The sequence below is a fragment of the Nannobrachium achirus genome (assembly GCF_963921795.1).
Source record: "Nannobrachium achirus genome assembly, chromosome: 3".
NCBI lineage: Eukaryota > Metazoa > Chordata > Actinopteri > Myctophiformes > Myctophidae > Nannobrachium > Nannobrachium achirus.
In genome coordinates this window covers 25,360,755-25,388,227 of record NC_137812.1, presented here as the reverse complement: position 1 = coordinate 25,388,227, position 27,473 = coordinate 25,360,755, and the positions used below count along the sequence as shown (strand labels likewise).

Sequence of the window (27,473 nt, the reverse complement as noted above, 5' to 3'; positions counted from 1 at the left end):
GAGCAAAAAGTGTGTTTTGGAGAAAATTCAAGATGGCGGACAATCTATCATGGCGCAAATGGGCGTGGCCTATATGGGGAGATGCGTCATGGCCCAAGGAATCCAGGGAAAAAATATTTTTAATTTTCCGACCTACGGTTCAAGAGTTACAGGCCAAAACGTAAAGTGGGGTGTTATGGCGCCACCATGCGGCCAAATGACACAATTATTTTTCATTTAATCCTTGAAATCATTATGAACCTCCTCTCCAAGTCTTGAAACTCTAGCCCCTATGGTTTGCGAGAGACAAATAATTGAATGTGAGTTTTTGCGATTCCCATTATAAGTCAATGGGGAAAATTAATTCACTAATAAATTAATATCAATTAAACTATAGAACCTTTCTCTTAGAAAAGTAATAGCCCACGATTCCCCAGTAAGCCGGTCGATTTGACATATGGCGCGAGTGTGTGGTGGCAAAACTGTGGGACTAGTGGCGTGCCGAAGTTTAGGAAGTTCAGGCTACATACACACACACAGACACACAGACACACCCACACAGCCACGTATAGGGAGCCTGTGCTTCACACAGCTCCAAAAATAACTTCCGCTTAGGGACACAAAATAACTTTTATCACACTGGTCAAATGCACGTAGTCGTAGGCCTAATGTAAATGGGACAGTGCATGCCATGGTGCACTGGAAATAAAAAATCACACCCGTGTGAACTGAGCGGTGGTTTACCCCCCCCCCCCCTTCCCCCCTGTGTGTGTGTGTGTGTGTGTGTGTGTGTGTGTGTGTGTGTGTGTGTGTGTGTGTGTGTGTGTGCGTGTGTGTGTGTGTGTGCCTGGTCTGGCCTGGCCTGAACAACAGCGCCCCTCCCTTAACATGTGTGGTCATAAAAGGTACTGCAGGCCTGCAGGCTACATACAGACACACACACACGCACACACGCACACACGCACACACACACGCATACACACACGGCCACGTATAGGAGACGGTGTAACCACCGCTCAAAAAATTCAATGATCATACTGTACATTAGACCATTCCAGCCAATTAAAATTCCATTCTTGACTATTGAGAAAAATATGTCGGCTATATATTTATTACATTTTCTGTCAATCATTGTGATCATGAACCGAATAATGATGTCTGATCTCTCAGTGTAAGCAGCTTTGTAAATAAGATGTTTACGTGTGTGTGCTGAACATTCCCTCGGGTGTACTTGCCAAGTGTACTCAATGGCAGCTTATAGACTGTAGTCAAGTGCTACGACACGTGTGTGTGTGTGTGTGTGTGTGCGTGCGTGTGTGTGTGCGTGTGTGTGTGCGTGCATGCGTGCGTGTGTGCGTGCGTGCGTGTGTGCGTGCGTGCGTGCGTGCGTGCGTGAGAGAGAGAGAGAGAGAGAGAGACTAAGTGTGTGGTGTTTCAAATAAAATATTCAATGCCATGCATCAGAGATACATATTTATTTTGTACAAAGATCATGGAAAAGGATTTTCTGACAGACTTCTAAACACAGTGTGTCTGCTTTTACCCTCCAAATAACTGTAGTATGAATTTGCTTTGAAGTGTGTCATTCTTCTCATAATGTGCAGGTTGCTTTTCATACAGTTATTATGTCGATAGACTGTATACTGCTTTGAACTGTTGATAGAGGGATTGCTAGACTGATCTACACAACACAGAGTATTTTACTGTGCAGACAGCAAGTTCTCTAAAACTAACAAAATAATGAAAACTAAAAATGAAGTTCTGATGTGTTTATATTGCACAGTCACACTGCACTTTTATTCTACCAATGAGGACGGATTAATACAATGGTATTAATTGTGACCGTGCCCTTACAAAACAAAGTAAAACAACCTAAAACGGGGTCATCAACATCTCCGTACACGGACATACGTGTCCGTGACAAGACTTGGTCTTGTCTGTGTAAAATGTTAGATTTTCTTTTTTACACACAATTATAATTTTCTTATTCTCATAAGACCCAAATACTGAATGTCAGTCTCCAGGGTTTCTTCAGAATATTTCAGAGTGTCAGAGTCTGACACGTGTTACTATGGCACTATGGCATATTAGGAGTCCTACTAGTGGTTCTCAAATGTGAAGGACCCCCATAACACTGAGTGTGTACAAATGGTTTACGGGTCCATTTAGTTCCATTTGTACACTCTCAGAGTTACAGACGTGTTATGGTCATTCAGGGCTATCTCTTCGAGTAAACAAACACTAAAACTAATAAAAACGAAACTAAAACGGAGGCTCTTAAATAACACAAAATCTAAACTCAACTAGAAACCCCCATTTTAAAAACCAATCAGAACATTGAAAGTGGAAATCATGAAATCAAAATAAAACAATAATAAAAAAGATATATAATAATGAAAGATTCAAAGCACTAATAACCTTGGGGGTAGGCAGGCAGAGGAGCAGAGAGACAGAGAGAGAGGGATACTGCATCATTTCCAGCGGTTGATTCGTCGCAGCTGAACGTAGGCCAGCACCATGCAGACGGTTATGATGCCGGCCAGAGCCACGTGGTTCTGCCAGAATCCCCAGCGAGAGTAGTCTATTCCCTGAGCCCGAAGAAACACCTCCCCTGTAATGCTGCAGAAAGCAGGGACGTGCAGAGAATGACATTTCTAAAAGGGCCTTTTGGTGAAAATATCGAAAATAACAGACCTCCAAGTTTGGAGCTTGGAGCTTCCAAGCTTGGAGCTTGGAGGTCGGCTGTTTACGGTGCGTGATATAGCACACCGAACTAAGCATAATCAAGTCAATACTGGAGATCAGGGCTGCTGCAACACATTTTGGCGTCTGAAGCTCAACTGGCTGTTGGGTGCCCCCCACCCCAGCGTATGTGCACGTGCCTGGCAGCAAGGACAAAAAGTACGCAGGGGTGCAACAGTCAATCAGTTTTGGAAAAAAGTACTACATTTCTTTACTTGAGTAAAAGTATGCTGCAATGTAGAAACACCAAATGTCTGGAATTTAAAATGTATTGAGTAAAAAGTACAAACTATTGGTATCAAAATGTATTTAAGTACCAAATGTAGAAAGTACTCATTTACCTTTCAGGTAGCACTTTACAATAATGACCTGTTACAAATCATTTATAAACATTTATAAGCAGTTTATAGATGAGTAATAAACATGAACAACTTGTTTATTGACATTTGTAAATGTTTAACTAAACATTTATAACTGTTTTAAACATCATTTACATGATATTAGTAAGGTATTAGTAAGTAGTAAACTAATCATGAATAAACCATTTATATACATTTGTAAATGCTTACTAAATCATTTATAACCAATGCTAAAATTCACATAATGTGTAGGTAGGAATGCATTTACAAATGTCTGTTAAGGTGACCTCCATGTGTTGTTCATGTTTAATATACGCTTTGTAGATGTTATCAAGAGCCCTAATGTAAAGTGAAGACTATTCATTGCGACCATCAGGTTGCAAGTTACTATGAAAACCTCCCCCGGCTGTCTGTCAGTCCCTCTGTCAGTCTGTCCGTCACGTCACATCACATCACGTCACGTCACACTTTTGGCCCTACTCTTATCTCCGGCACCGTTTCCCCTATCCATGCCAAACTTGCCAAACTGCTAAACATGAACAAACATGGAGGCCACATTAACAGACAGTTGTAAATAATGAATAGTCTTCACTTTACATTAGGGCTCTTGATAACATCTACTAATGATTTATAGATATTTAAGGAATGTTTTACAAAGCATAACCATGAACAAACAAGGTGGCCACATTAACAGACGACAGATGTAAATAACCAGTAAGACTCCCTAATTGGGAGATAAGCAACCTCATGGTGGCGCTAGAAGAGGGGCATGTGAGAAATCAGGGGCGGAGGTTGTGGTTTGGCAGCCAAGGAGTGTGTGCAAAGTTTGGCATGGATAGGGGCAACGGTGCCAGAGATAAGAGTAGGGCCAAAAGTGTGGCGTGGCGTGACGTGACGTGACGGACGGGCGGACATCCCGTGGAGGTTTGTATAGTAACTTGCGACCTCACGGTTGCAATGAATAGTCTTCACTTTACATTAGGGCTCTTGATAACATCTACAAAGCGTATATTAAACATGAACAACACATGGAGGTCACCTTAACAGACATTTGTAAATGCATTCCTACCTACACATTATGTGATTGGTTATAAATGATTTAGTAAGCATTTACAAATGTATATAAATGGTTTATTCATGATTAGTTTACTACTTACTAATACCTTACTAATAACATGTAAATGATGTTTAAAACAGTTATAAATGTTTAGTTAAACATTTACAAATGTCAATAAACAGTTTGTTCATGTTTATTACTCATCTATAAACTGCTTATAAATGTTTATAAATGATTTATAACTGGTCATTATTGTAAAGTGCTACCAGATTTGAAATGTATAACATGTCTAAAAATAACGCTCACAACGCTCACAACGTGTCGCATTGCGACGCATTGTGAGCTTGTAAATCTGACATTTTCAAAAGGCCCGAAATGTATAGTCACAGATCCATGAGGTCCATTTGGTTCCGTTTGTATACTTTCACGGTTACAGATCCATAAGGGTCTGTAACTGTAGGGTATCAATTTAACAGATTATTTAAATCAAAATCTATTGTAATGAAGTAATCAATCTGTATTGTACTTTTCTTTAACCCCAACTACAATTATTTGACAACTTTAGTTGGCATCTATCCAAAGAAGATAGCATCTGTCTACAAACTCTACATCAACACTGTGTGTCATCAGTGTCTGTACGTGTCTCTCTGTCTGTGTTTGCTGGTCTGTAAGTATTCAAAGGAAGATGAAATAGACCTCTTAGTCAAAGAATACGAATGAGTTGTTTTTTGACAGACAGGCACCAGGGAGTTGGTTTGTTTGTGCGGCGTATACAAAATGTAATGCCTCAACTCTTAGTGCTCATCAGGGTGGGAGGTCCTCAGGTCAAATATGATTATTTTGGGGGTCGCAGCCTGAAAAGGTTGAGAACCACTGGTGTAGTGTACTCACAACGTGGTGTTGCTGCTGTAGAACTTCTGGTCTGTAAACTCATTGATGAACACGGCCTGAGAACAGAAGAGAGACTATGCTGAGAAAACCATCCTGATCCGCTGCACACACACACACACACACACACACACACACACACACACACACACACACACACACACACACACGCGCGCACGCACGCACGCACGCTCTAAACTGCTATAGCTTCTTTCAAACAATCCTCTAGGGTACAGCAACTTGCAAAGGGTCTGGTTTTCAATACTCATAAGGGGACCAGGTGCCACATGTACCTGTTACTCACTACTACGACTTCAACGGTGTGAGAAACTCCCACCCACACCAGAGGGAGTTCCACTGATGTCATTCCCCCCGAGATTTGGCACATAAATTCATTCCACTATCATGCCACCAAAATGTGGAATACCCTACCAACAGCCATCAAAAAGTGTGACTCCCTAATATGCTCCTTCAAAAAAAGAGCACATTCTAGCTTGCCAAAAGTAATACCCCCCATTTTGTTTCTGTAAATATGCGCTTATAGCTCCTATTGATGATTTATTGTATTGTATTATTGCATGACTGTACCTTTTATAATATCTGACTTTTTTTTAAATTCAATCAATAAGTAAGAAACATTTTCACCTGTAATTATGCCATCATGGACCACTGGTAAAAGTGACTAAAGGCCTTATCATACTTATCACCCCGCCCCCACCACCCCTCTCATTCACTGCCCACCAAACCACACCCTCATGAATGTCTTACATCCAGTCCATATTTGAAGATGCTGATCCACTGCAGCCATGACAGCCAGCTGAGCATGGAGTTCAGATTGACCAGGAACCCCCCAAACACCTTGAGGAAAGGGAAGATAGGGGGGAATAGCCAACATATTCAATGATGGTTAAAAGTGGTTAGAATAAAAAAAGACGCAGATGCTTTTCCCAGTTTTAATGGTTTAACACTGAAACGGCCAAAACTCTTTGTGTGTGTGTGTGTGTGTGTGTGTGTGTGTGTGTGTGTGTGTGTGTGTGTGTGTGTGTGTGTGTGTGTGTGTGTGTGTGTGTGTTGACGTGTATTGGAAACACTACATCGGAGAGTTCTGACACAAATATTAGACTGAATTCATAAGTACGAAGTTGCTGTGCATAGTTCTTAGCCTTGTGCTGGAGAGAGGCGACAAGAGACGCAGGCAGGTGATCAAGTTCTTCCATCAGTTTATTGGACAGACAGAGACAGCGGAGCAGCGGAGACTGAACGAGCCCATCGGCTCGCTCAGTGCGAGACACACCTCACCCCTAAACTTCTCACTCTCACTCACTCTCTTACTCTCACTCTAAACTTACATGTTCAGAGTTACTTATATTGTTAATTTCTGTCAATCATTACAGGGCTTATCTTGACCCAAACCTTGAAAAGAGCCACAAATAGGATGAGAGCGACCCCAGCTGTTGGTCAGTCACTTACATAAACATATGTTGGCTCATTCTTACCTAACCTGCATGTACCCATCATATGAGTGTGTACGTTAGCGTAAGGTGTTACAATGACTTGGATGTACCATCTTGTACAAGTATGGACATAACCAGACCATAAATGTAGGCCTACTTAGGCCTAGTACTTTGCTTGCATTGTAATCCCAAACGCAACAAAATGGAGCGTGTAACAACAAATTAATTATGTGGATGCATATTAACCATAAATAAGAATATGTAGTTTTTGATCCACTTTGATATACCTCAAATCCTCCCTTTGAGACATAAACACTATGTCTCAACACCAGAAAAAGTGGAACAAAAACAGTATGAAAGATAGATCAACATACATACGGACATCAAGATTACATTGTATTGTCACAAAGACAGGTGATTTACGTCACATCATTAGCGTGAAAACATGTAGGTCCAAACTTATTATTTGGACATAAATATCAGGAGACTGGACGTGCCGTCTTACATCTGATGCGTAACTTCGACTGACTGCAGAAGGCAAAGCACTGAACCAGTCGTACGCCTGATATTTTTGTCCACTCATCTACTTGTGTGTTACTCTCAGTGTGCAGGATCTCTCTGTTCTTCCTTAAACTCTTGAGCTAAAATGCCAAAAAATAATAAACATCATAAACATCATAGACACAATACCACAATGAAACATGTACTCTTGAGGGACCTTCCGCCCTTTCTAGTCATCATGTTCATCAAAACCTCCACGCCATAAAAAGCGGAGAAACTCAAAATCCACATTAAAACCAAGAGACCAGAGAGTGAAAAGAACCTCCTTCACAACACTATATTGCCAATTGCTGCCAATAGCCCTGTAGTGGAAATCACAATCATCACAAATATACAATATAACCTATAATGTACAGCAAACATGTTAACCCATCCATCTGGTCTTGAATTGTTGATCTCTTCTTCGATAATGCTCTTGCAGTCTTTTCGTAAATGTTCGCAAATGTCAGTGTTCTCACTTACGAGCAGAGTTGAGTTCTGTATCCTGTGAGTGTGCAGGGACATGCTGGCCCCCTGATTCAGCCCGAGCAAAAGGAGTTGGAGAGGCCCACATTGCACAGTGGCCTCCCTTGGTGCTGATATGGAGGAATGGCCCATATTGCACCTTGGCCTCCCTTCATGGTGTTAGCCACTGCTGTCCATTGCCCACAGAAGTCTGTCCTATCCTCCCTTTTTTCTTTCTTTTTTGTCCTTTAACACTATCATATCATCACCGCATCGGTGAGGTCGAAGCGTGGCATCATCACAGGAACTGGTGTAGAGCCTGCGAGGTACGTGCTCGTAGATCAGCTGATGTTCTCCATTGGTGTGGTGGTCCGCAGCGTCCCCATCTCTGTAGGAAGACTGGCCTGGTTCACAGAACTGCTCCAGTGGCCACCCAGGTGACGTGGTGGCCTCCTCTGTGTAGGAACACGACCTGGCATCTGGATCTGGATCTGGTGAGCGCTCAAAAATCACCGTCCCAATGCAACAAGGGAAAAAAGAAAGAAAAAAAAAATACACAGACTTCGCACTCTCTGGTTCTGTCGCATGCAGCGGAACAAGTCCATCCGTGTGGAGTGGAACACGTCTGCTCCAATGACGACGGGTTTCAAGGCACCATTCTGACGTGTATTGGAAACACTACATCGGAGAGTTCTGACACAAATATTAGACTGAATTCATAAGTACGAAGTTGCTGTGCATAGTTCTTAGCCTTGTGCTGGAGAGAGGCGACAAGAGACGCAGGCAGGTGATCAAGTTCTTCCATCAGTTTATTGGACAGACAGAGACAGCGGAGCAGCGGAGACTGAACGAGCCCATCGGCTCGCTCAGTGCGAGACACACCTCACCCCTAAACTTCTCACTCTCACTCACTCTCTTACTCTCACTCTAAACTTACATGTTCAGAGTTACTTATATTGTTAATTTCTGTCAATCATTACAGGGCTTATCTTGACCCAAACCTTGAAAAGAGCCACAAATAGGATGAGAGCGACCCCAGCTGTTGGTCAGTCACTTACATAAACATATGTTGGCTCATTCTTACCTAACCTGCATGTACCCATCATATGAGTGTGTACGTTAGCGTAAGGTGTTACAATGACTTGGATGTACCATCTTGTACAAGTATGGACATAACCAGACCATAAATGTAGGCCTACTTAGGCCTAGTACTTTGCTTGCATTGTAATCCCAAACGCAACAAAATGGAGCGTGTAACAACAAATTAATTATGTGGATGCATATTAACCATAAATAAGAATATGTAGTTTTTGATCCACTTTGATATACCTCAGTGTGTGTGCGTGTGTGCGTGTGTGTGTGTGTCATTGTGTCTCACCATCATGAAGACGAAGGGTAGAGCGATGAGGATGTTGGCCATGGCGAAGGAGGAGACGCTGGCGGAGACCAGGAAGGCCAGGCTGACCCCTGCCAGGCTGACCAGACTCAAGGTCAACGCAAAGCACAGGAAGGCGGTGAACGCTGCCTTCAGACCTGGAGGGTGCAGGGTGCAGGGACGTGCAGAGAAGAATGTTAGAGAGGCAGGGGCTGAAATTTCTAAAAGGGCCTTTTTTTTTCTTTTTTTTTAACAATATGTTTATTTAGTTTTTTTCTCCTTTTTTTAAAGACACACAAAACCACATATACAATACAATAAAAGACCACAATCAAAATTCAGACAAAACAAAAAATCATACAATATACAAAAAGCAAAACACCTGACATCAACACAACACATAAGAATATAAAATAACTATGATACAGAGAGCACATACAACACATCAACATCCAGACTCCTATGCCACAAGGCCAGACAAACGACCGTAGAGAGAGAAAAGGGAAAAAAAGCAGTTACCCTACTCCCGGTTCCTCCATCAAATAGGAAAGATCATTTCCCCTAACATACATGAATAAAATTCCTAAAAGGGCCTTTTGGTGAAAATATCGAAAACAACGTGTCGCAGTGCGACGCATTGTTTTCGATATGAGCTTCGATATGAGCTTGGAGGTCGGCTATTTTCGGTGCTTACTGCCACACTGAACTAAGCATAATCAAGTCAGTACTGGAGATGTGGCGTAAACGGCATGGATTTCTACACAGATAGGGGAATTCTTTCAACATACCTAACCCTAACCCTAACCCTAACCTCAGTAACCCTAACTAAATTCGGACTAATGAACCTTCGGACTAATGAACCTTCGGACTTATGGGCAGTCCCCTAAAAGGCTGCATTCAAGTTCAGGAGAGTTTGGAAAAGGTAATTCTCTTGAATGCTGCCTTCAGGTATGGCATGGAAAGAGGGCATTTGCATTTCTTTAACCATAGTAAAAAACACATTCATGGTCTGGAGAGGGCACTTTTACAGACAGGTAAAAGGGCAGGGGCTCAAGCCCCCTTTGATGTCTATGTGCGCACGTGCCTGTTTGGGTGGGAGTCAAGAGTGAGCAGAACGCTCCATAAAAGGAAGTTACAGTATGCTGTATCGTTACTGTCGGGGTACAAACCTAACTTTTTTGTGTTTTATTTGTTGTAAATCAACGCCCTACTTGATCATACTACAAAGCGTCACAAGCATCAAAAGTAGCAGATCTAGAAGCTCAAAACGTCTTGCTTTGCCACAAATGTAACCTCAATAAAACTATGCCTAAACCTAACCTTATTCCTGAACCTTACCTCAGTAAAACAGTGCTAAAACCTAATGGTGCTAATGAAGGCTCTTTTCCATTCTGATCAAACAGAGTCAGGGTGCTGATATTGTGCATGCTGGCTCACTAGAAACACTCTGTTACAGCAGTGGGTTCCAGGGACCCTCATGGTTCCTTGAGGGGTTTCCAAATGGGCCCTTATGGGTATGTAACTGTGAGAGTGCACAAGTGGAACTAAATGGACCAGTAGTATGGGTAAATAATTTTTCTTTTTTTTGTACACAGTTATGACAGTCTTTGAAATGAAAAGGTTTTGAGAACCATTGTGCTACAAATGGAACAGAGCCTTTGGTAACCTGCTGGCTAAAGAAAGTAACACCTCTGTAAAAAAACCTGGGGGTGATCATTGATGCTGAATACAAATTTAATACACACATTAATCTTGTCACGAAGATTTCCTTCTTTCACCTTAGAAATATTGCACGAATTAGAGCTTATCTGTCGTTAGACGATGCAAAAACGCTGATCCACACTTTTGTTTTCTCTCGGCTTGATTACTGCAACACACTTCTCTCTCTGGTCTGCCAAAGATAACTACTGACAGATTATAACTTGTTCAAAATGCAGCAGCCTGAGTTTTAACCAAAACTAAGATAAGAGAAGATATTACTCCATATTAGTCTTAGCGTCGCTACACTGGCTCCCGGTTGTGTTTAGGATTGATTCTTTTGCTTGTTTATAAAGCTTTATGTTTTTATTTTTCTCTGCTTTATTGTAATCATACTAGAAAGTCGCGCCGCAAGCGGCGCTCCTGTCTAGCCCCCCTCGCCTCGCACTCGCACGCGCGCGCGCGCGCACACACACACACACACACACAAGCGGCCGTTGTAGGGTGGTAGCGGCACTAATTACTTAAACGTGACTATCTCTATAATCACTGCAATACATGGAGTGTATATTTTAATGAGACCTCTATTCACACCTTTCAACAAATAAAACAATGAAATAGCGATTTGCATATAAAAAAGGACATGGGCCGTTGGAGCGAATTATAAGATTGCCCCCCCCCCCCTCCCTGTCTCTCTCTCTCCTCTCTCTCTCTCTCTCTCTGTACACGCGCGCAGAGGATGTGCCTGGGGGAGTGTTGGAATGTTGCAGCAGGCCCCATAGCCTGGGGGGATGGGTGAGCGAGCCAATGAAGGGCGGTCACCATGGCGACAGCTCGCGAATCAGCGGGTATGGGCGGTGTTAGAGTTCTACCGACATACATCTGATCTAGCTACATCTGATCTAGCTATGAGTTGAAGTCGACGTGAAGTGGGCGTGAATGGGCTTGGAAGTGGGATGAGGCTCTTAAAGGAATGTATATATAAGATGTATTTTTTTCTGTTAGCACTTGTGCTTCATTTTCTGCTCTGTAAAGCGCTTTGAGTAGCATTTCATGTCATGAAAGGTGCTATACAGATAACGTTTTATTATTACGAGAAAGACTCCCTAATCAGGAGATAAGCAACGGTCAGGTCGCATGTAAAAATAAGCCTGATGGTGGCGCTATACGGTACTATAGATCCTTGTTGATGACATGACTCTAGACATACTGTGTACCGCTTTTTGTGATTTTAGGGCAACATCTGTAGAAGCAGTGTCCAAAAATGTGTTTGAAAAAATCGTCCTGATGGTGGCGCTAGATGGGACACATGCATTTTGATGTCATGACTGCAGATATACTGTGTACCGCTTTGCATGAGCAAAATCTGTAGGAGCAGTGTCCAAAAATGTGTTTTTCAAAAATCGGCCAGATGGTGGCGCTAGATGGGACAGATGGTCGCAATTATTATTATTATTCATTGGTAACACCTGCAAAGGAAGTAAGGAAGGGGCCCGATTTCTTTCCAATATGGCTGCTGTGCATGGAGCCTGTTGTGTTCGTACCGCGTGTATCAAAACAGCATCCCGGATCCGACAATGGAAGCTTGTGATTGGCTGAACCGGAGGTAGGGAGCGCTCCGTTGTATTCGCCTGGACCGTGCGGAGGTGCCGAGAGCTCACTCGTAATATAATAGGCCTACATGCGATGTTTCATAACATATTGGCCTAATACAAGAAATAATAATAAACATTCTATATTTATAAGGTCAAGTATTATACTTAATAATTGGGACTTACAAGAAGTTAAGAACCATTATCATAGTTATAATAGGCCTAATTTTTTACAGTAGTTTGGTTTGATAAGGTTGTGGGCAGAACAATTTGTCCTTGTTTGTTATTTGACTCTTTTTACTTTAATTATTAATAAAAACACTTCATAGTGAATTAGTGATTATAATAAATAGCCTATGTTGTGATTGTTGTTATAGCTAGATCAGATTGTGTTTATAATATAACGCCGGCGCGCCTCCATCATCTCCACCAAAAACAAGCGCTCTCCCCTTGTTCCATTGTTGGATCCAGGATGCTGTTTTGATTCACGCATTCGTACCACAGAGGATTCAAACCGCTTGACTCGGCTGTGGTGGACAAAGATCCTCATCCTCGTCTCCCCATTCACCCCCCCTCCCTCTGCCCTTGTTTATCTCTCCATCCTTCAGCGCCATGATCTCGCTAAACAGGATTTCATAGTGACTGTGTTGAAAATGCACAATACATGCTGCTCGTTGTGTGTGTGTGTGTGTGTGTGTGTGTGTGTGTGTGTGTGTGTAGCCTCGCCTAGCCAGACAATATCACTGCCGAGAGCAATTTGTGTTTGCAACGCAAGGCTAGTGTATAGGGCTAGTGTGTGCCCTATACACTGTATGTGCACATTACGCATCACGTGTGTATGTACATGCACATTACCCATCATGTAGCATGTCAAAGGACTACACAAAAAGCCCTGAGGCATTGTTTCCATTGTAGTCCTGTGTATTCAATTCATAGAGACATTTAAGACATCATCACATCACCCATCATGTATGTAGGCCTATATGTGTGTAAGTGGACATTGTGTGTGTGTGTGTGTGTGTGTGTGTGTGTGTGTGTGTGTGTGTGTGTGTGTGTGTGTGTGTGTGTGTGTGCGTGCGTGTGTGTGTGTGTGCGTGTGGACATTACCCATCATATAGTAGGCGATGGATGAAAAGACGAAGATGGGAAGGATGCGGTTTGGGAACAGATCAGCAAAGATCTTGGATAGGAAGTAGACAGAGGTACGGTAATATCCGCTGGAGTTCTCGTGGCTGGAAGACAAACACACACACACACACACACACACACACACACACACACACACACACACACACACACACACACACACACACACACACACACACACACACACACACAAATACGCACACACAAATACGCACACACGTACACACAGAGAATTTACATTTATAGTCAAACCGTATTCCAGAACCATGTACTAAATGAAGATTCTTTTGGTCTAAAAAAAATGTGGTAATCACTACACATGATAATTCTCGCACAAGCGTGTGCACGCACGCACACACGCACGCACGCACGCACACACACACACACACACACACACGCGCGCGCACACACACTTTCTCGCGGCCTCACATGAAAATTGCCCTCTCATTGATAAAGAGTTCAACAGCAGAGAGGTTCCCAAACACCATGTTGATGATAAGGAAGAAGAATGCACCACTCCTGCAGAGAGAGAGAGAGAGAGAGAGAGAGAGAGAGAGAGAGAGAGAGAGAGAGAGAGAGAGAGAGAGAGAGAGAGAGAGATTGAGAGAGAGAGAGAGAGAGAGACACACATACACACACACAGATAGCATTATATGGGTGAGATTATCTCCATTGATAAACATTCTTCTTCTCACACTTTTGCTCTCACACGTGTTGTCAGGGGATATTCTTTCCACATTCATGTCACATGCAGGGGTGTCGCACCAAATTCTGGGCCCTGGGTACACAGGGTTCACTGTGGGCCCCCCAGGAATGTTTTTCATAGGGCGAGGGGGGACTGGGAACACACATTTTTTGCAAGTCTTTTATATCAAATCCTTCTATGTTTTTTTTAAAAACCTATGTTTCAATGTGAGTGGTGCTCAAACGTTTTCATGTGAAGGACTCCCAAAATGATATGTATTTGGCCACGGACCCCCATCTCAAAATATTTAGTTCCAGGGACCCCCCCCCCGCCATAAGCAAAATGTTAGTTACAAATGTTCTCTTAAAAAATACATATATTCAAAGATTTGCATTTTCACGACTTTTCAAAAATAGCAGACCTGCAAGCTCGCAGCGCTGTGAGCTTGTACGTAAATCTGCTATTTTTCAATAGCTAAAGTATAAAATAATTAAGGCCCCTCCAACTTGGGCCCTAGTCACTCAGTCCCCCCCCCCCTTGTGACACCCCTGCTCGCATGTGTTGTTAGGGGATATTCTTTCCACATTCATGTCGCACTTGTCTTGTGAGAAGTTCACTCCTCAGATTATTGTTTTGCATTGCAGTATTGAGAGAGCAGAGAGACATCCTTGAGTGTGTCACTTTGGAGGATATTTAGCTCATCAAAAATGCCAAAAGAAAGAAAAAGAGCTATCTGGACTGTCATCATCATACTCCCTTCAAAACAAGAGCCGTTTCATCGTTCAAGGTCTCGTCTGAGAAGGGAGAGAAACCGTGTATTGTTTAAGACATGTGAAACAAAGTTTTGTTTTTTTAAAACATGAGACAGTTTTTCATCTGAAAGTCTACAGAGGAAAGCTGACATTGGATACTGAACATTCAAAGAAGAATGGAAAGAGAACTATTATGTCTTCATCCTACCTGTGTTTTCGTCAGTGCAAAGCCATGTTGACTGTATCTTAGATGTTCTTTGTAGATTTAAAGCTGCGCTAACTTTCCTCTTCTACACCGGATTTGATCCCGGGTCTCCTGCACAAGTGCAGACTTTTTTTTTTTTTTTAACTTTTGAGCTAATAGCTGTCTGCATGTCCAGGGGATACATTTAATCTTGACCATCAGGTTCAAATGTGTGTCAAACCAGAAAGAGGACTGTGTCCAGTGGTGGAAAAGGTTCTCACAATACTGCAATATAGAAATACTCTGTTAAGTAAATGTCCAGAATTCAAAATGTACATGAGTAAAAGTACAAAAGTGTTGAAAATAGCAGATTTACAAACGTGTCGCATCGCGGCGTGTTGTGAGCTTGTAGATCTGCTATTTTCAAATAGCCACAGTATAAAATAGCACCAAAGTGGTTTCAAAATATCTGCAAAGTAACTAGTAACTAACGTAGTTAGTTAATAACTGTAGTGGAGTAAAAGTACAATATTTGGATCCGAGATGTAGTGGGGTAGAAGTAAAAAAAATACTCAAGTAAAGTACAAATAACAAGTGTACTTAAGTACAGTACTTAAGTAAATCTACTTGCGTAGTTACTTTACACCACTGACTGTGTGAAAGGTCATGTTGTGTCTCACCTAGACACATGTCTCAATAGAACAGGGTTCCCACCCATTTTTACCAATTAATTTCCAAAACTTTTCCAAAACTTTTCCAGAATATTTAACCCGATTTCCAGGACTATATAACAATAATTCAGCCCAATTACGGGTCGCTTACTCCTATGCACAATGCCCAAAGACAGGTAGTGTATGTCAGTGGTTCTCAACCTTTTCAGGCCATGGCCCCCGAAATAATCATGTTTTAACTGGGGACCCCGGCACCCTGGCGAGCACTAAGAGTTGAGGAATTTTGTATGACGCGGTTCTATTGTGAAAATAGCAGATCTACATGCTCACAACGCCTCGCAAACGCGAGGCGTTGTGAGCATGTAGATCGGCTATTTTCACAATTTCTGCCTCTAATATTTGACAATTTTGCCCATGTTCAGAGGTATTAACAAAATCAATAACCAAATACAATGCTTAGCTATTTTTCCAGGACCTTCCAGGACCCTTGATAAATTCCAAAACTTTTCCAGTACTGGAAAAATATTTTTCTCATTTCAAAATATTTCCAGGAATTTCATGACCGTGGGAACTCTGACTTGTAAGACGGCCTAAACGCCTGGGTGACAGTAGACTGCTGGGCGAGTGCTGGCGCTTTAGCATGGGATCAACATGGAACCAAAAAATTGCACAGACCTGGTTGGTTGTTTAAGTTGGACAAAATGTGGCCATATTTTCTCAAATATGGAGGTGACTGACATCTGACATCATAGATGTCTGACATCATAGACCACATGAGACTGACAATATGTCCATATCACTCCCAGATATGGGCTTAATATTGATGACATCAGAGATCTCCATACGTATATGGGCATAAAGGACGTGTATTGATGACATCAGGGATCTGATGTAATCAAGACATCAAATCACACTGACGTGACGGACTGACGGATGGACGGACGGACGGACGGACGGACGGACGGACGGACAGACAGACAGACATGATCTGCAGGTTTTGTGACCTACAGTCGCAATTAACATACTCTACCATACAGATTGGACAAAAATAAATAAATCCTTAAAGCTATTTTTTATTATTATTATTACCCATTTTGTTTATTGTTTTAAAATTCTTTTGAATTTGAACCCGCAAATGGGTTCCGGACCATTGTTTAGGAAACACTGCTTTAATCCTCACCGTATATAGCCTTCGGCCCGGTGGAGATACTGTAGAGAACAGACCTCTTGTAACAATGCAGGAAGGGGGTTCCAGTGGGACACTCTACCTGTTCTGTATGGCCTCTGGAAGCGTCAGAGGCATCTGGTAATAAATGAGTCCCACCAGCAGAGCAAAGAAGATTTGGAGACCCATCTGGGCGTAGGAGGTCTGGGGGTTCCTCAGGAAGTTCAGCACTGTACGGGCACACACCACACGCATCTGACACGCACACACACACACACACACACACACACACACACACACGCACAGAAAGAGAGATGGGGAAAGAGATACTTTTTATGGTGATGACACCAGATTACAGCTGTAAACATAGGGCTCATGCACTGTAGCGTTCAATGCACACACGCCCATTTAACAAGGCAGTGACACGCTAAGAGGAGACAGCAGCACGCCCCGATGTGAAAGGCTCACTTCAATATCACGCCTTTCTTTCAGTCTGGGACACTTTGCATTCATGTATGCAGCATATCGTTGCTGTCAGGCAGAAACCTTGTATCTCCATATTTTCTTTTTAATTGATTTCAATGTCAAACTGACTGTGAAAGTGGTTACATCCGTCAGTGGACAAGAATTAATGAACAACAGCTTGCGAAGTTTTGGACATACAAGGTTCCCACACGACAGTGACGATATAGGAGTTTCTCCACAATGTAGTCATTATGCCAAATGATTTGTGTGTTGTCACTGCTGTTGTACCCTATACTGACTCACCTCCCAGTGAGGAGCCCCCACCGGGAGGACATAGAGCCTTCGTCCTATACTCCTCCCGTCCAACACTCTGACAGACTCTGTCCCCAGCCCGTAGGATTATGTACATGCCTTGACAATTATGACCCTCCCCCAAATACAGGCCAATTCACCCTTTGTCAAGTCCCGCCCGCTGTCCCACACCTCTTCACACCCATTGGTTGCTGTGTCTTGGTGGGACATTCGGTGGGACACTCCATCCACTACCATTGTAATTCAGTTGTTTTGTATTGTTATTCTGTGTGTCAATTCAAATTTCAAATTTGGCTTCAGTAAACTGGAGCTGCTCAATGGCACTATAGTGACTCAGCATGTTTTAAATGTTTTTATTTCTCCAAAAATTATGTTTTAGCAAATTCAACATAAAAAGGCGGAACTAGGGCGAGACAAGGCAGATAGAGCCTGCTGGTTGGTCAGTCAGGGACCAATCAGAAGGCTAACAAAGAGTGAATTGTGTTCATATTTAGACGCTCGACAAAGACTGATGCACCACGGTGTATTCAAACCCATTCAGGCACTTTATCACTGCACCACCCGGGCACCCTACGATATATGAGTTGGTAATTGAATGAAGGGACCCACGGGCAGTGCCTCTAGACAGAGGAAGCAGCTGACCTGATACCAGAAGGAAGTGATGTAGTCGGCCTTCTCCCCGTTATCTTTGAGCCCGTCCCCTACGGACCGCGTCACGTTGTCCAGCTCCTGGCACACCGTCTGGTGCATGGCGGACTGGCGGTACGCCAGCGCCAACGGGTTCTTCTCCTCCGCTGATGGGTGGAAAGACAAGAGGAAATAGATGGTGGGATATCGTTGTTGTCGGGCAGAAACCTCTAACAGTATCTCCCTTTTTTAACGTTTTTTGTTTCACAAATTAACGCCCCCTACTCGATCACACTACAGCGTCACACAAAAGCATCAAAAGCAGCTGATCCACAAGCTCGAAAGTTTGGCGCGAAGCATTTTGAGCTTGTAGATCTGCTAGTTTTTAAGTTTTTGACTTTTATCCTGAAAAGTAACAGTTTTGGAGTTTCCACAAGCCACGTTAGAGTGTAAAGTTGGAATATGTTTGAATCTAAATGCTCAACCTCTAACCCTGATGTTACTGTACAGGCAGTCTGACCATGCACCTTGTAAGTCATGCTGGACTAAAGCATCTGATAAATGATAAACCGATTCAATAAACCTTTGAAATTGCAATTGTAGGCAGATGCAAAAAAAGTACTCAAATTTAAGTTAAGTAAAAGTATCAATACTGCTATTCAAAATTGTACAAAAGTAATGCTATCAAATAGTAAAGTACAAAAGTAAAAGCACTCACTCATTATACAGACTGTCCCATTTCATTAGTTATCAAATGTATATCTATAAAAGTCTTCTGAAAATAGCAGATCTACGAGCTCACAATGTGACACCTTGTGAGCTTTAGATCGGTAAACATTCATTTCATTTTCATAGCCTCTATATTTGGAGAGAGAATGAATTGGTGTCTGTGAATCTGAGGTGATGTGTTTCTTATGAGCTACATTTTGAACAATGTGTGTGGACATAACGATATCACATGCCAAATTCCACGACGGTCGGACTTGAAATGTTGCCACTGCAGGTCAGGATGTCTTCTTGCAGAAAGCACCTACTAATCTGTTTTATGGCAGTCATCAACTGTAAGAGGCCCTGTAATCTCCTGTAATGTTATGTACCACTGTGTGTGTGTGTGTGTGTGTGTGTGTGTGTGTGTGTGTGCGCGTGCGTGCGTGCATGCATGCATGCGCGTACCTGCAGAAAGTGATTCTCGTGTGGACTTGACCTCTCCATTTGTGATGTCCAAGAAAAAATCTGCAGGGTTGTCAAATGACTCAATTTGATATCCTGTAAAAAACACACACGCAACATACACGCACACGCGCACACGCACACGCACACGCACACGCACACACACACACACACACACACACACACACACACACACACACACACACACAATTATTCACTTGGTCTTTGAGTACCATAGCAACATGCCAATTAACCTACTAAAATAGTAATCCAGGACTCTTCGGAGTAATTTAATAAGAATACATTTATTTTAATTATATTGCTTATAAGTGCTACAATACAGGGTCCAAATATTTGCAACAAACAACACAAGGGTCTAGGGAGAGAGAAAATAATACTTTTTTTCATTTTTCTTTTTAACATCACATCAGCATAAGAACTAGGAGGTAAAACTAGACCAGGTCACCTGGTTCTGCCAGACCCGCAATGAAAATCAGAATGCAAGGAAGGGGGGGGGGGGGGGGGTGGATCAATCTTAGTCTGGCCTCTCTCCTTTGACCTGTCCGGCAAGCGTGACGCTGGCAGGAGTGCAAGACTCCAGCTGGTATAGCTCGTGGGATCCTTAAGGCACGCAAACCTCCCCACCACGATAAGGTGTTGATCCATGGGGAAGGGGGGGGGGGGGGTGATAGACAGACAGAGGACAGAGACAGGACAGTGACAGTCAGACAGACAGAGGACTAAAACAGGACAGTGACAGTCAGACAGGCAGAGGACTAAGACAGGACAGTGACAAGCAGCTCGTCAGCCAACTCAACTCAGCTGGTCCTGTACAGGTGACGGCACTCAAGGCAATCAGCCGAGCAAGGGAAGGGAGGGGCAGATGAGCAGTCAGAGGCAAACACAGGCACACTGAGGAAAAGAGGGACCGACCGACAGACCGACAGACCGACAAAGCCTTTTGTAGGCCGACCCCCTGGGTCTGGCAAACACTATAGATCTACAGGTATATTCTTTTATATGTCTGGAGAAGGACCATAACCATGATGGTTGATTCTGAAATAGAATAGAGGCCCTATAACTGGAATGAGAGGACTTTCAAAACCTTCACAGCCACCCTGAGCACACTGTCGGGCAGAAACCTCTTATCTCCACATTTTCACTCATTCATTTGTAATTTAACACTCTACTTAATCATGCGACAGCGTCAAACAAAAGCATCAAAAGTAGTAGATCCACAAGCTCGTTTTGAGCTTGTCGATGTGGTACCGTTTCTATTTTTGAATTTGAATCCTGAAAAGTCAGTCTTGGACATACAAGGTTTTTCCATTGACAGAGACGATATGTATCTTATTCTTTACAGTTTCTGAAGTTAAAAGCTCCTAGTTTTAGCCCTGGACCCCCCGACGCTTCTAACTGAGTGTCCTGCTTAGGTTCCAGACAGAGCACTCACTCTGAAAAACACAGTGTTTCGAGGCAGGCCCCGAATCGCAATGAATAATGGAACAGGAATAATGGAATGGGACTCTCGTTTGTTTTATTATCTGGTAAAGTGGGGCCATGATTAAGAGGCGTGAGCGGGGGCTTTGTGGCGCTGCTATAAGTGAGGTTCTCGCACCATGCATAAGATGTATAATAGCTCAGGCATTTTGTCAAGAACGCTTGCATTAATCATGAACAGAATCCGGATTCCGGAGGCTTTAATAGGATACTGTCAGATGCCGTTGTTTCAACTAGATGCATTACTGCTGGCAAAATGTGGTCAGCACTCAGCAGAGCAACCTTACAGTAGGAGAACTTTTCAACCTGTGGTGTTGAGTGCAACTGTGAGTTAGGGTGAAGTTCCTTAAACCTCAAGACCGGGAAAGCATCTGTGTCATTTTTTATTTTACCACTTTAACCATATTTTTTATATTATAACCATATAATATAAAAATAGTATACAAACTATGAGCTTGTAGATCTGTTCTTTTTGAAAGATTGTGAAAATGTGTGCAAATCTGTGTGTGCAAATCTGCGGCCAAATCAATTTGGGGGTCCCGGATGCGAAGAAGTTTGAGAACTACTGCCTTAATGGAAGGAAGGGCACCACCAGGACAGGAGTGGAGCCTGTGGCTTAATTTGTCTCAACACACAACGAGACAGAGGGATAGCTCTATCAGCGGGTGGTGGTGGGGCATGTCTGTTCTGAGTGATTTGCCTGGTTGATTCCCATAATGAATGAGACACTGGGTTGTTGCGTGGTCAGCAACAGCAACTATAACTTCTGAAAAGGGACAAATGCCGTCCAGCAACATGAGAGCAGCAGCAGGTCTGTGGTTCTCAAACTTTTTCAAGTACCACCAAATGAATGTGCATTTGGCCACAGACCCAAATCGGAAAACGTCTTTTGCCAGGGATTTTAGTCATCTGAAAAGTTTTAGTTTTAGTCAGGTTTAATCAAGTAAATGTCATACAATTTTAGTCGACTAAATGTACAGTTGATTTTGTCGACAAAGATGTTTTTTGGCGGGCCTTGATGGCGTCATAATTGCTGATTCACTTGGTGGTATGCTGAAAATAGCCGAAAAGCCGACAAGCTCACAACGTTGTGAGCTTGTAGATCTGCTATTTTCTGAGCGCAACACCCGAGCACAACCAAACATAAAACGACTTGTCTTTCAATCCTTCTACGGCAAATCTCTTCTCCACTAGTCCCTTCCTATAACATTTTAGTCTAGTTTTTATTTGCTGACGAAATTGCCAATATTATATTTAGTCTCAGCTTTAGTCATCATACAGTAGCTTAGTTATTATTTCGTTTTCGTCAGTGAAAAAAGGTAGTCGCTGATTTTTTTTTCGGCATGGTTTTAGTCGACAAAATGAACATGGATTCATACATGCATGCATGCATGTTTCATTGGTACCAAGCTGTGTGAAATACTCCAGGGCCATGTCCGCAGCCCCTGCGTACACCGTCTCTCCTTTGTGCATCAGCGTCAGGTGGTCGAACTGTCTGAAGATGGAGTAGCGTGGCTGGTGGATGGAGAGGATGACAGTCTTACCCCGCCGTGACAGCCTGTGTACATTTAAACACACACATGCACGCATGTAGATCTGCTATTTTCACAATAGAACCGTGTTACACAAAATGTAATGCCTCAACTCTTAGTGTTCGACAGGGTGGGGGGGGGGGGTCCCCAGTTAAAACATGATTATTTTGGAGGTTGCGGCCTGAAAAGGTTGAGAACCACTGATGTAGGCTACCTGCGCAGGAGGCTGATGATGCAGTTAGCAGTGTTGGAGTCCAGGCCAGTGGTGGGTTCATCCAGGAACAGCAGAGAGGGGGCGGTAATGAGCTCCATCCCAATACTGCACCTCTTCCTCTCTCCCCCCGACACACCACGCAGAAACTCTGTTCCTATCTGCGCACGCACGCACGCACGCACGCACGCACGCACACACACACACTTTTAATTATTAATAATGAATAATAATCCGGCTCACACAACAGTTCTCAACCTCATAATCTCATAGGCCCTTTATAAAGACTATAGCCTAATTTAATTACTTGACACAAGAAATATAATGACAAAAATATACATTTTCCATCTCAACGGGGTATTACTTTGTATTTTCTTGTCTAAATTAATTTAATTGGTCTGTCAAAAAGCCTGTGAGAACCCTGGAGTGGTTCTGCACTGTACAACAGTATTCAGTATTCAGTATATTCTATGGGGTCCCAGTCATCAGAAAACATCACTCTTCGTGCAAAGAGTTCTGTGGCAGAGATTAAAATTCACCAGTCTATCAGACCGACAGGAACAGAAAATAGTCTGACCCAATTCATTGTCATAGTCAGATATGATATCGCACCTACCCAATTGCCCATATTGCACCTGGCATCATAAACAAAGTGAGAGTGTACTGCATGTATAGCCTATGTGTGCGTGTGCGTGTGTGTGTGTGTGTGTGTGTGTGTGTGTGTGTGTGTGTGTGTACAACTGTACATGTATGTGTATCTGTGTGTGAATGAGTCCATCAATGCTGTCACAAGAAGCTGTTTTCCAGTCACTTAGGCCTGACACATTATATCTGTAAAGGGAGGGAGGGTATACATTATGTCACCATTGTCTAACCGACGTTGTGTTAAAAAACTGTGCTGTTGAGATGATGATGTATGACTTCGTCTTCTGTGGAACTGCAGTAAAGTATATCTTATCTGTAGTGAAACCACGGTATCTAAATGGGTAAAGGGGTCTTTTTTTTTGTGTGTGTAATTCTACAAGCTCACAACGCGTCACAACGCGTCACTTCGCGCCACGTTGTGAGCTTGTAGATCAGCCTTTTCACTCCGTCTTAAATGTGTTATACTTTATGGAATTTCTTAGATCTTTCTTTGTTTTCTTCATGAAATTACTGAAAAATCATTGAATGTTGTTTTCATGAAAATAATTGCTTTTTTGAAAATATTTTGAATAATAATAATAATAATAATTAAAAAATGTGTCCCGACTCCCGACCCATGCAGTGTTTGGGAAACGGTGGTCTATACCTTAGTGTTTTGACAGTCTGTTAGCCCCAGGTCTTTGATGATGTCGTCCACTCGTTTGTGTTTGTCTGAGGAGGAGTTCTGCTTGGGGTCCAGGCGCAGGTTGGCGCTGAACAGGAGGTTCTCTCTCACACTCATGGTGCCCATCATCACATCGTCCTGGAGACAGAGGGTGGTGTCCAAACTAAAGCCCATAATGTCTTGGAGAATGATGTAGGTGTGTGTGTGTGTGCGTGTGGGCATGCATGTATGCGTGGGTGCGTGCTTGTGCGTGCGCCACAGTAATATCCTCAGTGTTCGTTTATCCCTTAACTCTGAGAAAAGCACGGTGCGAGGCGTTGTCTGCTTGTAGATGACTATTTGTACTATTTTAAATACTTTTTTAAATGATAAATACAAAACGAACGTTTTTTGTACATACAAGGTTTCCACCCGACAACGACGTTATGTGGAGCTTATGTTGTGCTACTACCTTTCGCACCTTATGTCTAAATTGTGTGTGTACATGCACGCATCTGTGTGTGTGTGTGTGTGTGTGTGTGTGTGTGTGTGTGTGTGTGTGTGTGTGTGTGTGTGTGTGTGTGCCCGTGTACCTGAACCACATAAGCAGAGGTGAGCCTGAGGTCAGAGGTGACGACCTTCCCGTCCACCAGGACACTTCCCTGGCGGAGCCCCGCAGGGTCCTTCCTGCCTGCGATCACATCCAGCAGCCTGCATGGCGGGGAAGGACAACAAAACATGAATTCATGTATTCATTTATTTATAACTACATCAGTGGTTCTCAAACTTTTTTCATGTCAACGCTTCAGATGGCGACACATTATTGTGATCTTGTAGATGTATATCGTTGTGTCGGGCAGAAACCTCTTATCTCCATATTCAAACTTTTTGCGTTTTTCGTAAATTAACGGCCTATACTTCTAGCCTGACTGATAACATGGATTCACTCTCACGCATTCCTCCACGGTATCAGTCTGGAGTATTAAAAAAAAACGAAAATGACCTGGCCAATCAGTGACTGTGTTTCATTTTTTTTTGTGTCGAAGTCCAGACTGATGTTGTGGAGGAACGTGTGAGTGAATCCACGTTATCAGTCTGTCTTAATGCCATGCTACAGAGTCACACAAAAGCTTGTAGATCTGCTACTTTTGCTATACTTTTGAATTTGAGTCCACGAAAAGTAACAGTTTTGGACATATGAGGTTTCCATCCGACATGATATAGTGTTAAAGTGGGGACGCCCCGGAACCCCTGCCTTATTAAGGTCCCCGGACAGGACACCACTTTGAGAACAACTGCATTTACATCAGTCCATGAAATGCTCAAGCAACAGTCTATTTGTTCTAAAATAAAATACAAAGTTAAAACCAATGAGGATCCGTTGCAGCAAGTGGCTTATTTCTGCCTAGCCTGAGGCTAAGCGGGTCTTCATGGAGTCTGCAATGAAGATCTATTTCCTTTAATAAAGAAGTAGTGATTTGTTAATGTCACTGAATTGTTAAAGAGGTGGTGCCATAGTTTTGTACTTTTTCTGTTTTGTATGTGTCTATGAAGTTTCCTGATCATCATGTTTTGGGGGGGGATCATGGCACTGCCTCTTTAACTCATAGTAATTAACAAGTTACCATAACTAGCACGTTTTTCATCACTTGCTATTTTATGTCTTAATTTTCCTTAAAACTGGTGATCAACTGAAGTGGTACATTTTTTGGCATTCCTGTTTTGTGTGTGTGTGTGTGTGTGTGTGTGTGTGTGTGTGTGTGTGTGTGTGTGTGTGTGTGTGTGTGTGTGTGTGTGTGTGTGTGTGTGCATACGCCAGTGCGTGCGTGCCTGTGTGTTTCTTTCTTACGATGTTTTCCCACTTCCTGTTGGTCCCATGATAGCGTTCAAGCCAGGTCCCATAATGCCACTGCAATAAACAATCATAGAATGACAATGACGCACAATGGCTTGACCAATAAGGAACTATAACATATAAAAAGAATGATCATACTGCACCTTTTTTATATATAGATATAGGTTATAATAGACACTTTTGCATTCATAATTTGAAATCTACAGAAATCCTTCCATGGGTTTTGATGGCAGGTGTCTACAAATGTATAGACAGGGACGTGCTGGCCATTGGGAAAAGCAGGACAACTCCCGAACGGCCGGTCCATTCCCGGCTGGTGCAGGCCGGCCATTAGGAAAAAAAATAAAATAAAATGTCGGCCTTCGTTCCATTTTGGGGGCTGGGCGGCCAACAAAGTAAATCGTCACTGTCGGGCAGAACTCCATGTTTCAAATTTGTAATTTACAAAGCAAAGCCCTGCTTCATCATACAAGGCCGTCGCATAAAAGTAGTGAAAACAGCAGATCTACAAGCACAATCGGCTGTTTTCACTAGTTTAAATCATTTTAAAAATGATAAATACAAAACAAACGGTTTTGGACATACAAGGTTTCCACCCGACAACGACAAAATATAACTCATGTAATTGGCCCACTGGCTTGTCACTTGTCATGATCTGAAATGGCAAATCTTTGAGTAGCAGCAGCAATATAGAGAGAGATCTCTCTCTATAGCGTGCAATGAGGGCCTCTCCAACTCTTTTTCCCGGGCTGAATCAGGGGCCCAGCATGTCCCTGCCCCCAGACTTATTAAACACTTGTCAACTGTAATAATTCATCATTTGAGTCATAGTTCATCAGATGTTATGATGATTTGGACTTGCTGAACAACTGAACACCATTCAGCCATCCATTATACTACGTATGATTTTGGTGAAGTCGGACTTAAAATCTTAAATCGTCGATGATCCCTTAAAAAAAGAGATTTAACAATTTTAAGAAAAGCTATACAGTAGAAGACAAGCATAATTTCCAAAATGAGATATCCACAATTAAAGGGTGATTTTTTTTCCAGTTTTGAATTGTTTCGAAGCGCTGTTAAAACCTCTATTTGTTGAGAAATGCCAGGAGAGAATGTGCACAGGTAGCTGATAATGAGCTTACAGTACATTCTCTCCCCCTCTCTCTCTCTCTCTCTCTCGCACGCACGCACGCACGCACGCACGCACGCACGCACGCACGCACGCACGCACGCACGCACGCACGCACGCACGCACGCACGCACGCACGCACGCACGCACGCACGCACACACACACACACACACACACACACACACACACACACACACACACACACACACACACACACACACACACACACACACACACACACACACACACACACACAGTACAGAAAACTCACAGTCAAGTATACAGTCTACATGTCCTGCTGTACCTGACATCTTTGAGGATGTATTTCTGCGGGCCTCCGCGGCAGAACCCCTTGCTCTCCCGAACACAGTAGTGCAGGTTACTGAAAGTGACTCTTGGGCCGTGGTCCTGGAAGCAGTCTTCAGAATCATGCTGGACACTCCGGACAGCATACTCCCCCTTAGCCATGATCCTCACACACGTGTTACACACCAGAAAGAAACTAAACAACAACTGTTCACACAGACAGAGAGAGAGAGAGAGAGAGAGAGAGAGAGAGGGAGAGAGAGAGAGAGAGAGAGAGAGAGAGAGAGAGAGAGAGAGAGAGAGAGAGAGAGCGAGAGAGAGACCT

At 43.0% G+C, this 27,473-nt stretch overlaps 1 protein-coding gene across 2 annotated transcripts; it reads right to left on the bottom strand.

Annotated features, from left to right (window-relative positions):
- Positions 1–1,573: 1,573 nt before the first annotated feature.
- abcg2b (ATP-binding cassette, sub-family G (WHITE), member 2b) lies at positions 1,574–27,344 on the bottom strand. 2 transcript variants are annotated; one of them, XM_080721698.1, is made up of 15 exons: positions 27,147–27,344; positions 25,707–25,766; positions 24,451–24,568; positions 23,861–24,016; positions 22,573–22,730; positions 22,233–22,384; positions 19,330–19,422; positions 18,172–18,323; positions 16,856–17,007; positions 13,725–13,814; positions 13,257–13,381; positions 8,863–9,017; positions 5,794–5,883; positions 5,029–5,084; positions 1,574–2,598 (listed from the first exon to the last, which is right to left on the bottom strand). In XM_080721698.1, exons 1-15 carry the CDS (start codon positions 27,308–27,310, stop codon positions 2,451–2,453), a joined length of 1,869 nt encoding a protein of 622 aa, XP_080577824.1. In that variant the 5' UTR covers positions 27,311–27,344; the 3' UTR covers positions 1,574–2,450. The 2 variants fall into 2 exon arrangements, with proteins under 2 accessions (XP_080577824.1, XP_080577825.1); XM_080721699.1 differs by lacking the exon at positions 23,861–24,016.
- Between the last annotated feature and the right edge of the window lie 129 nt (positions 27,345–27,473).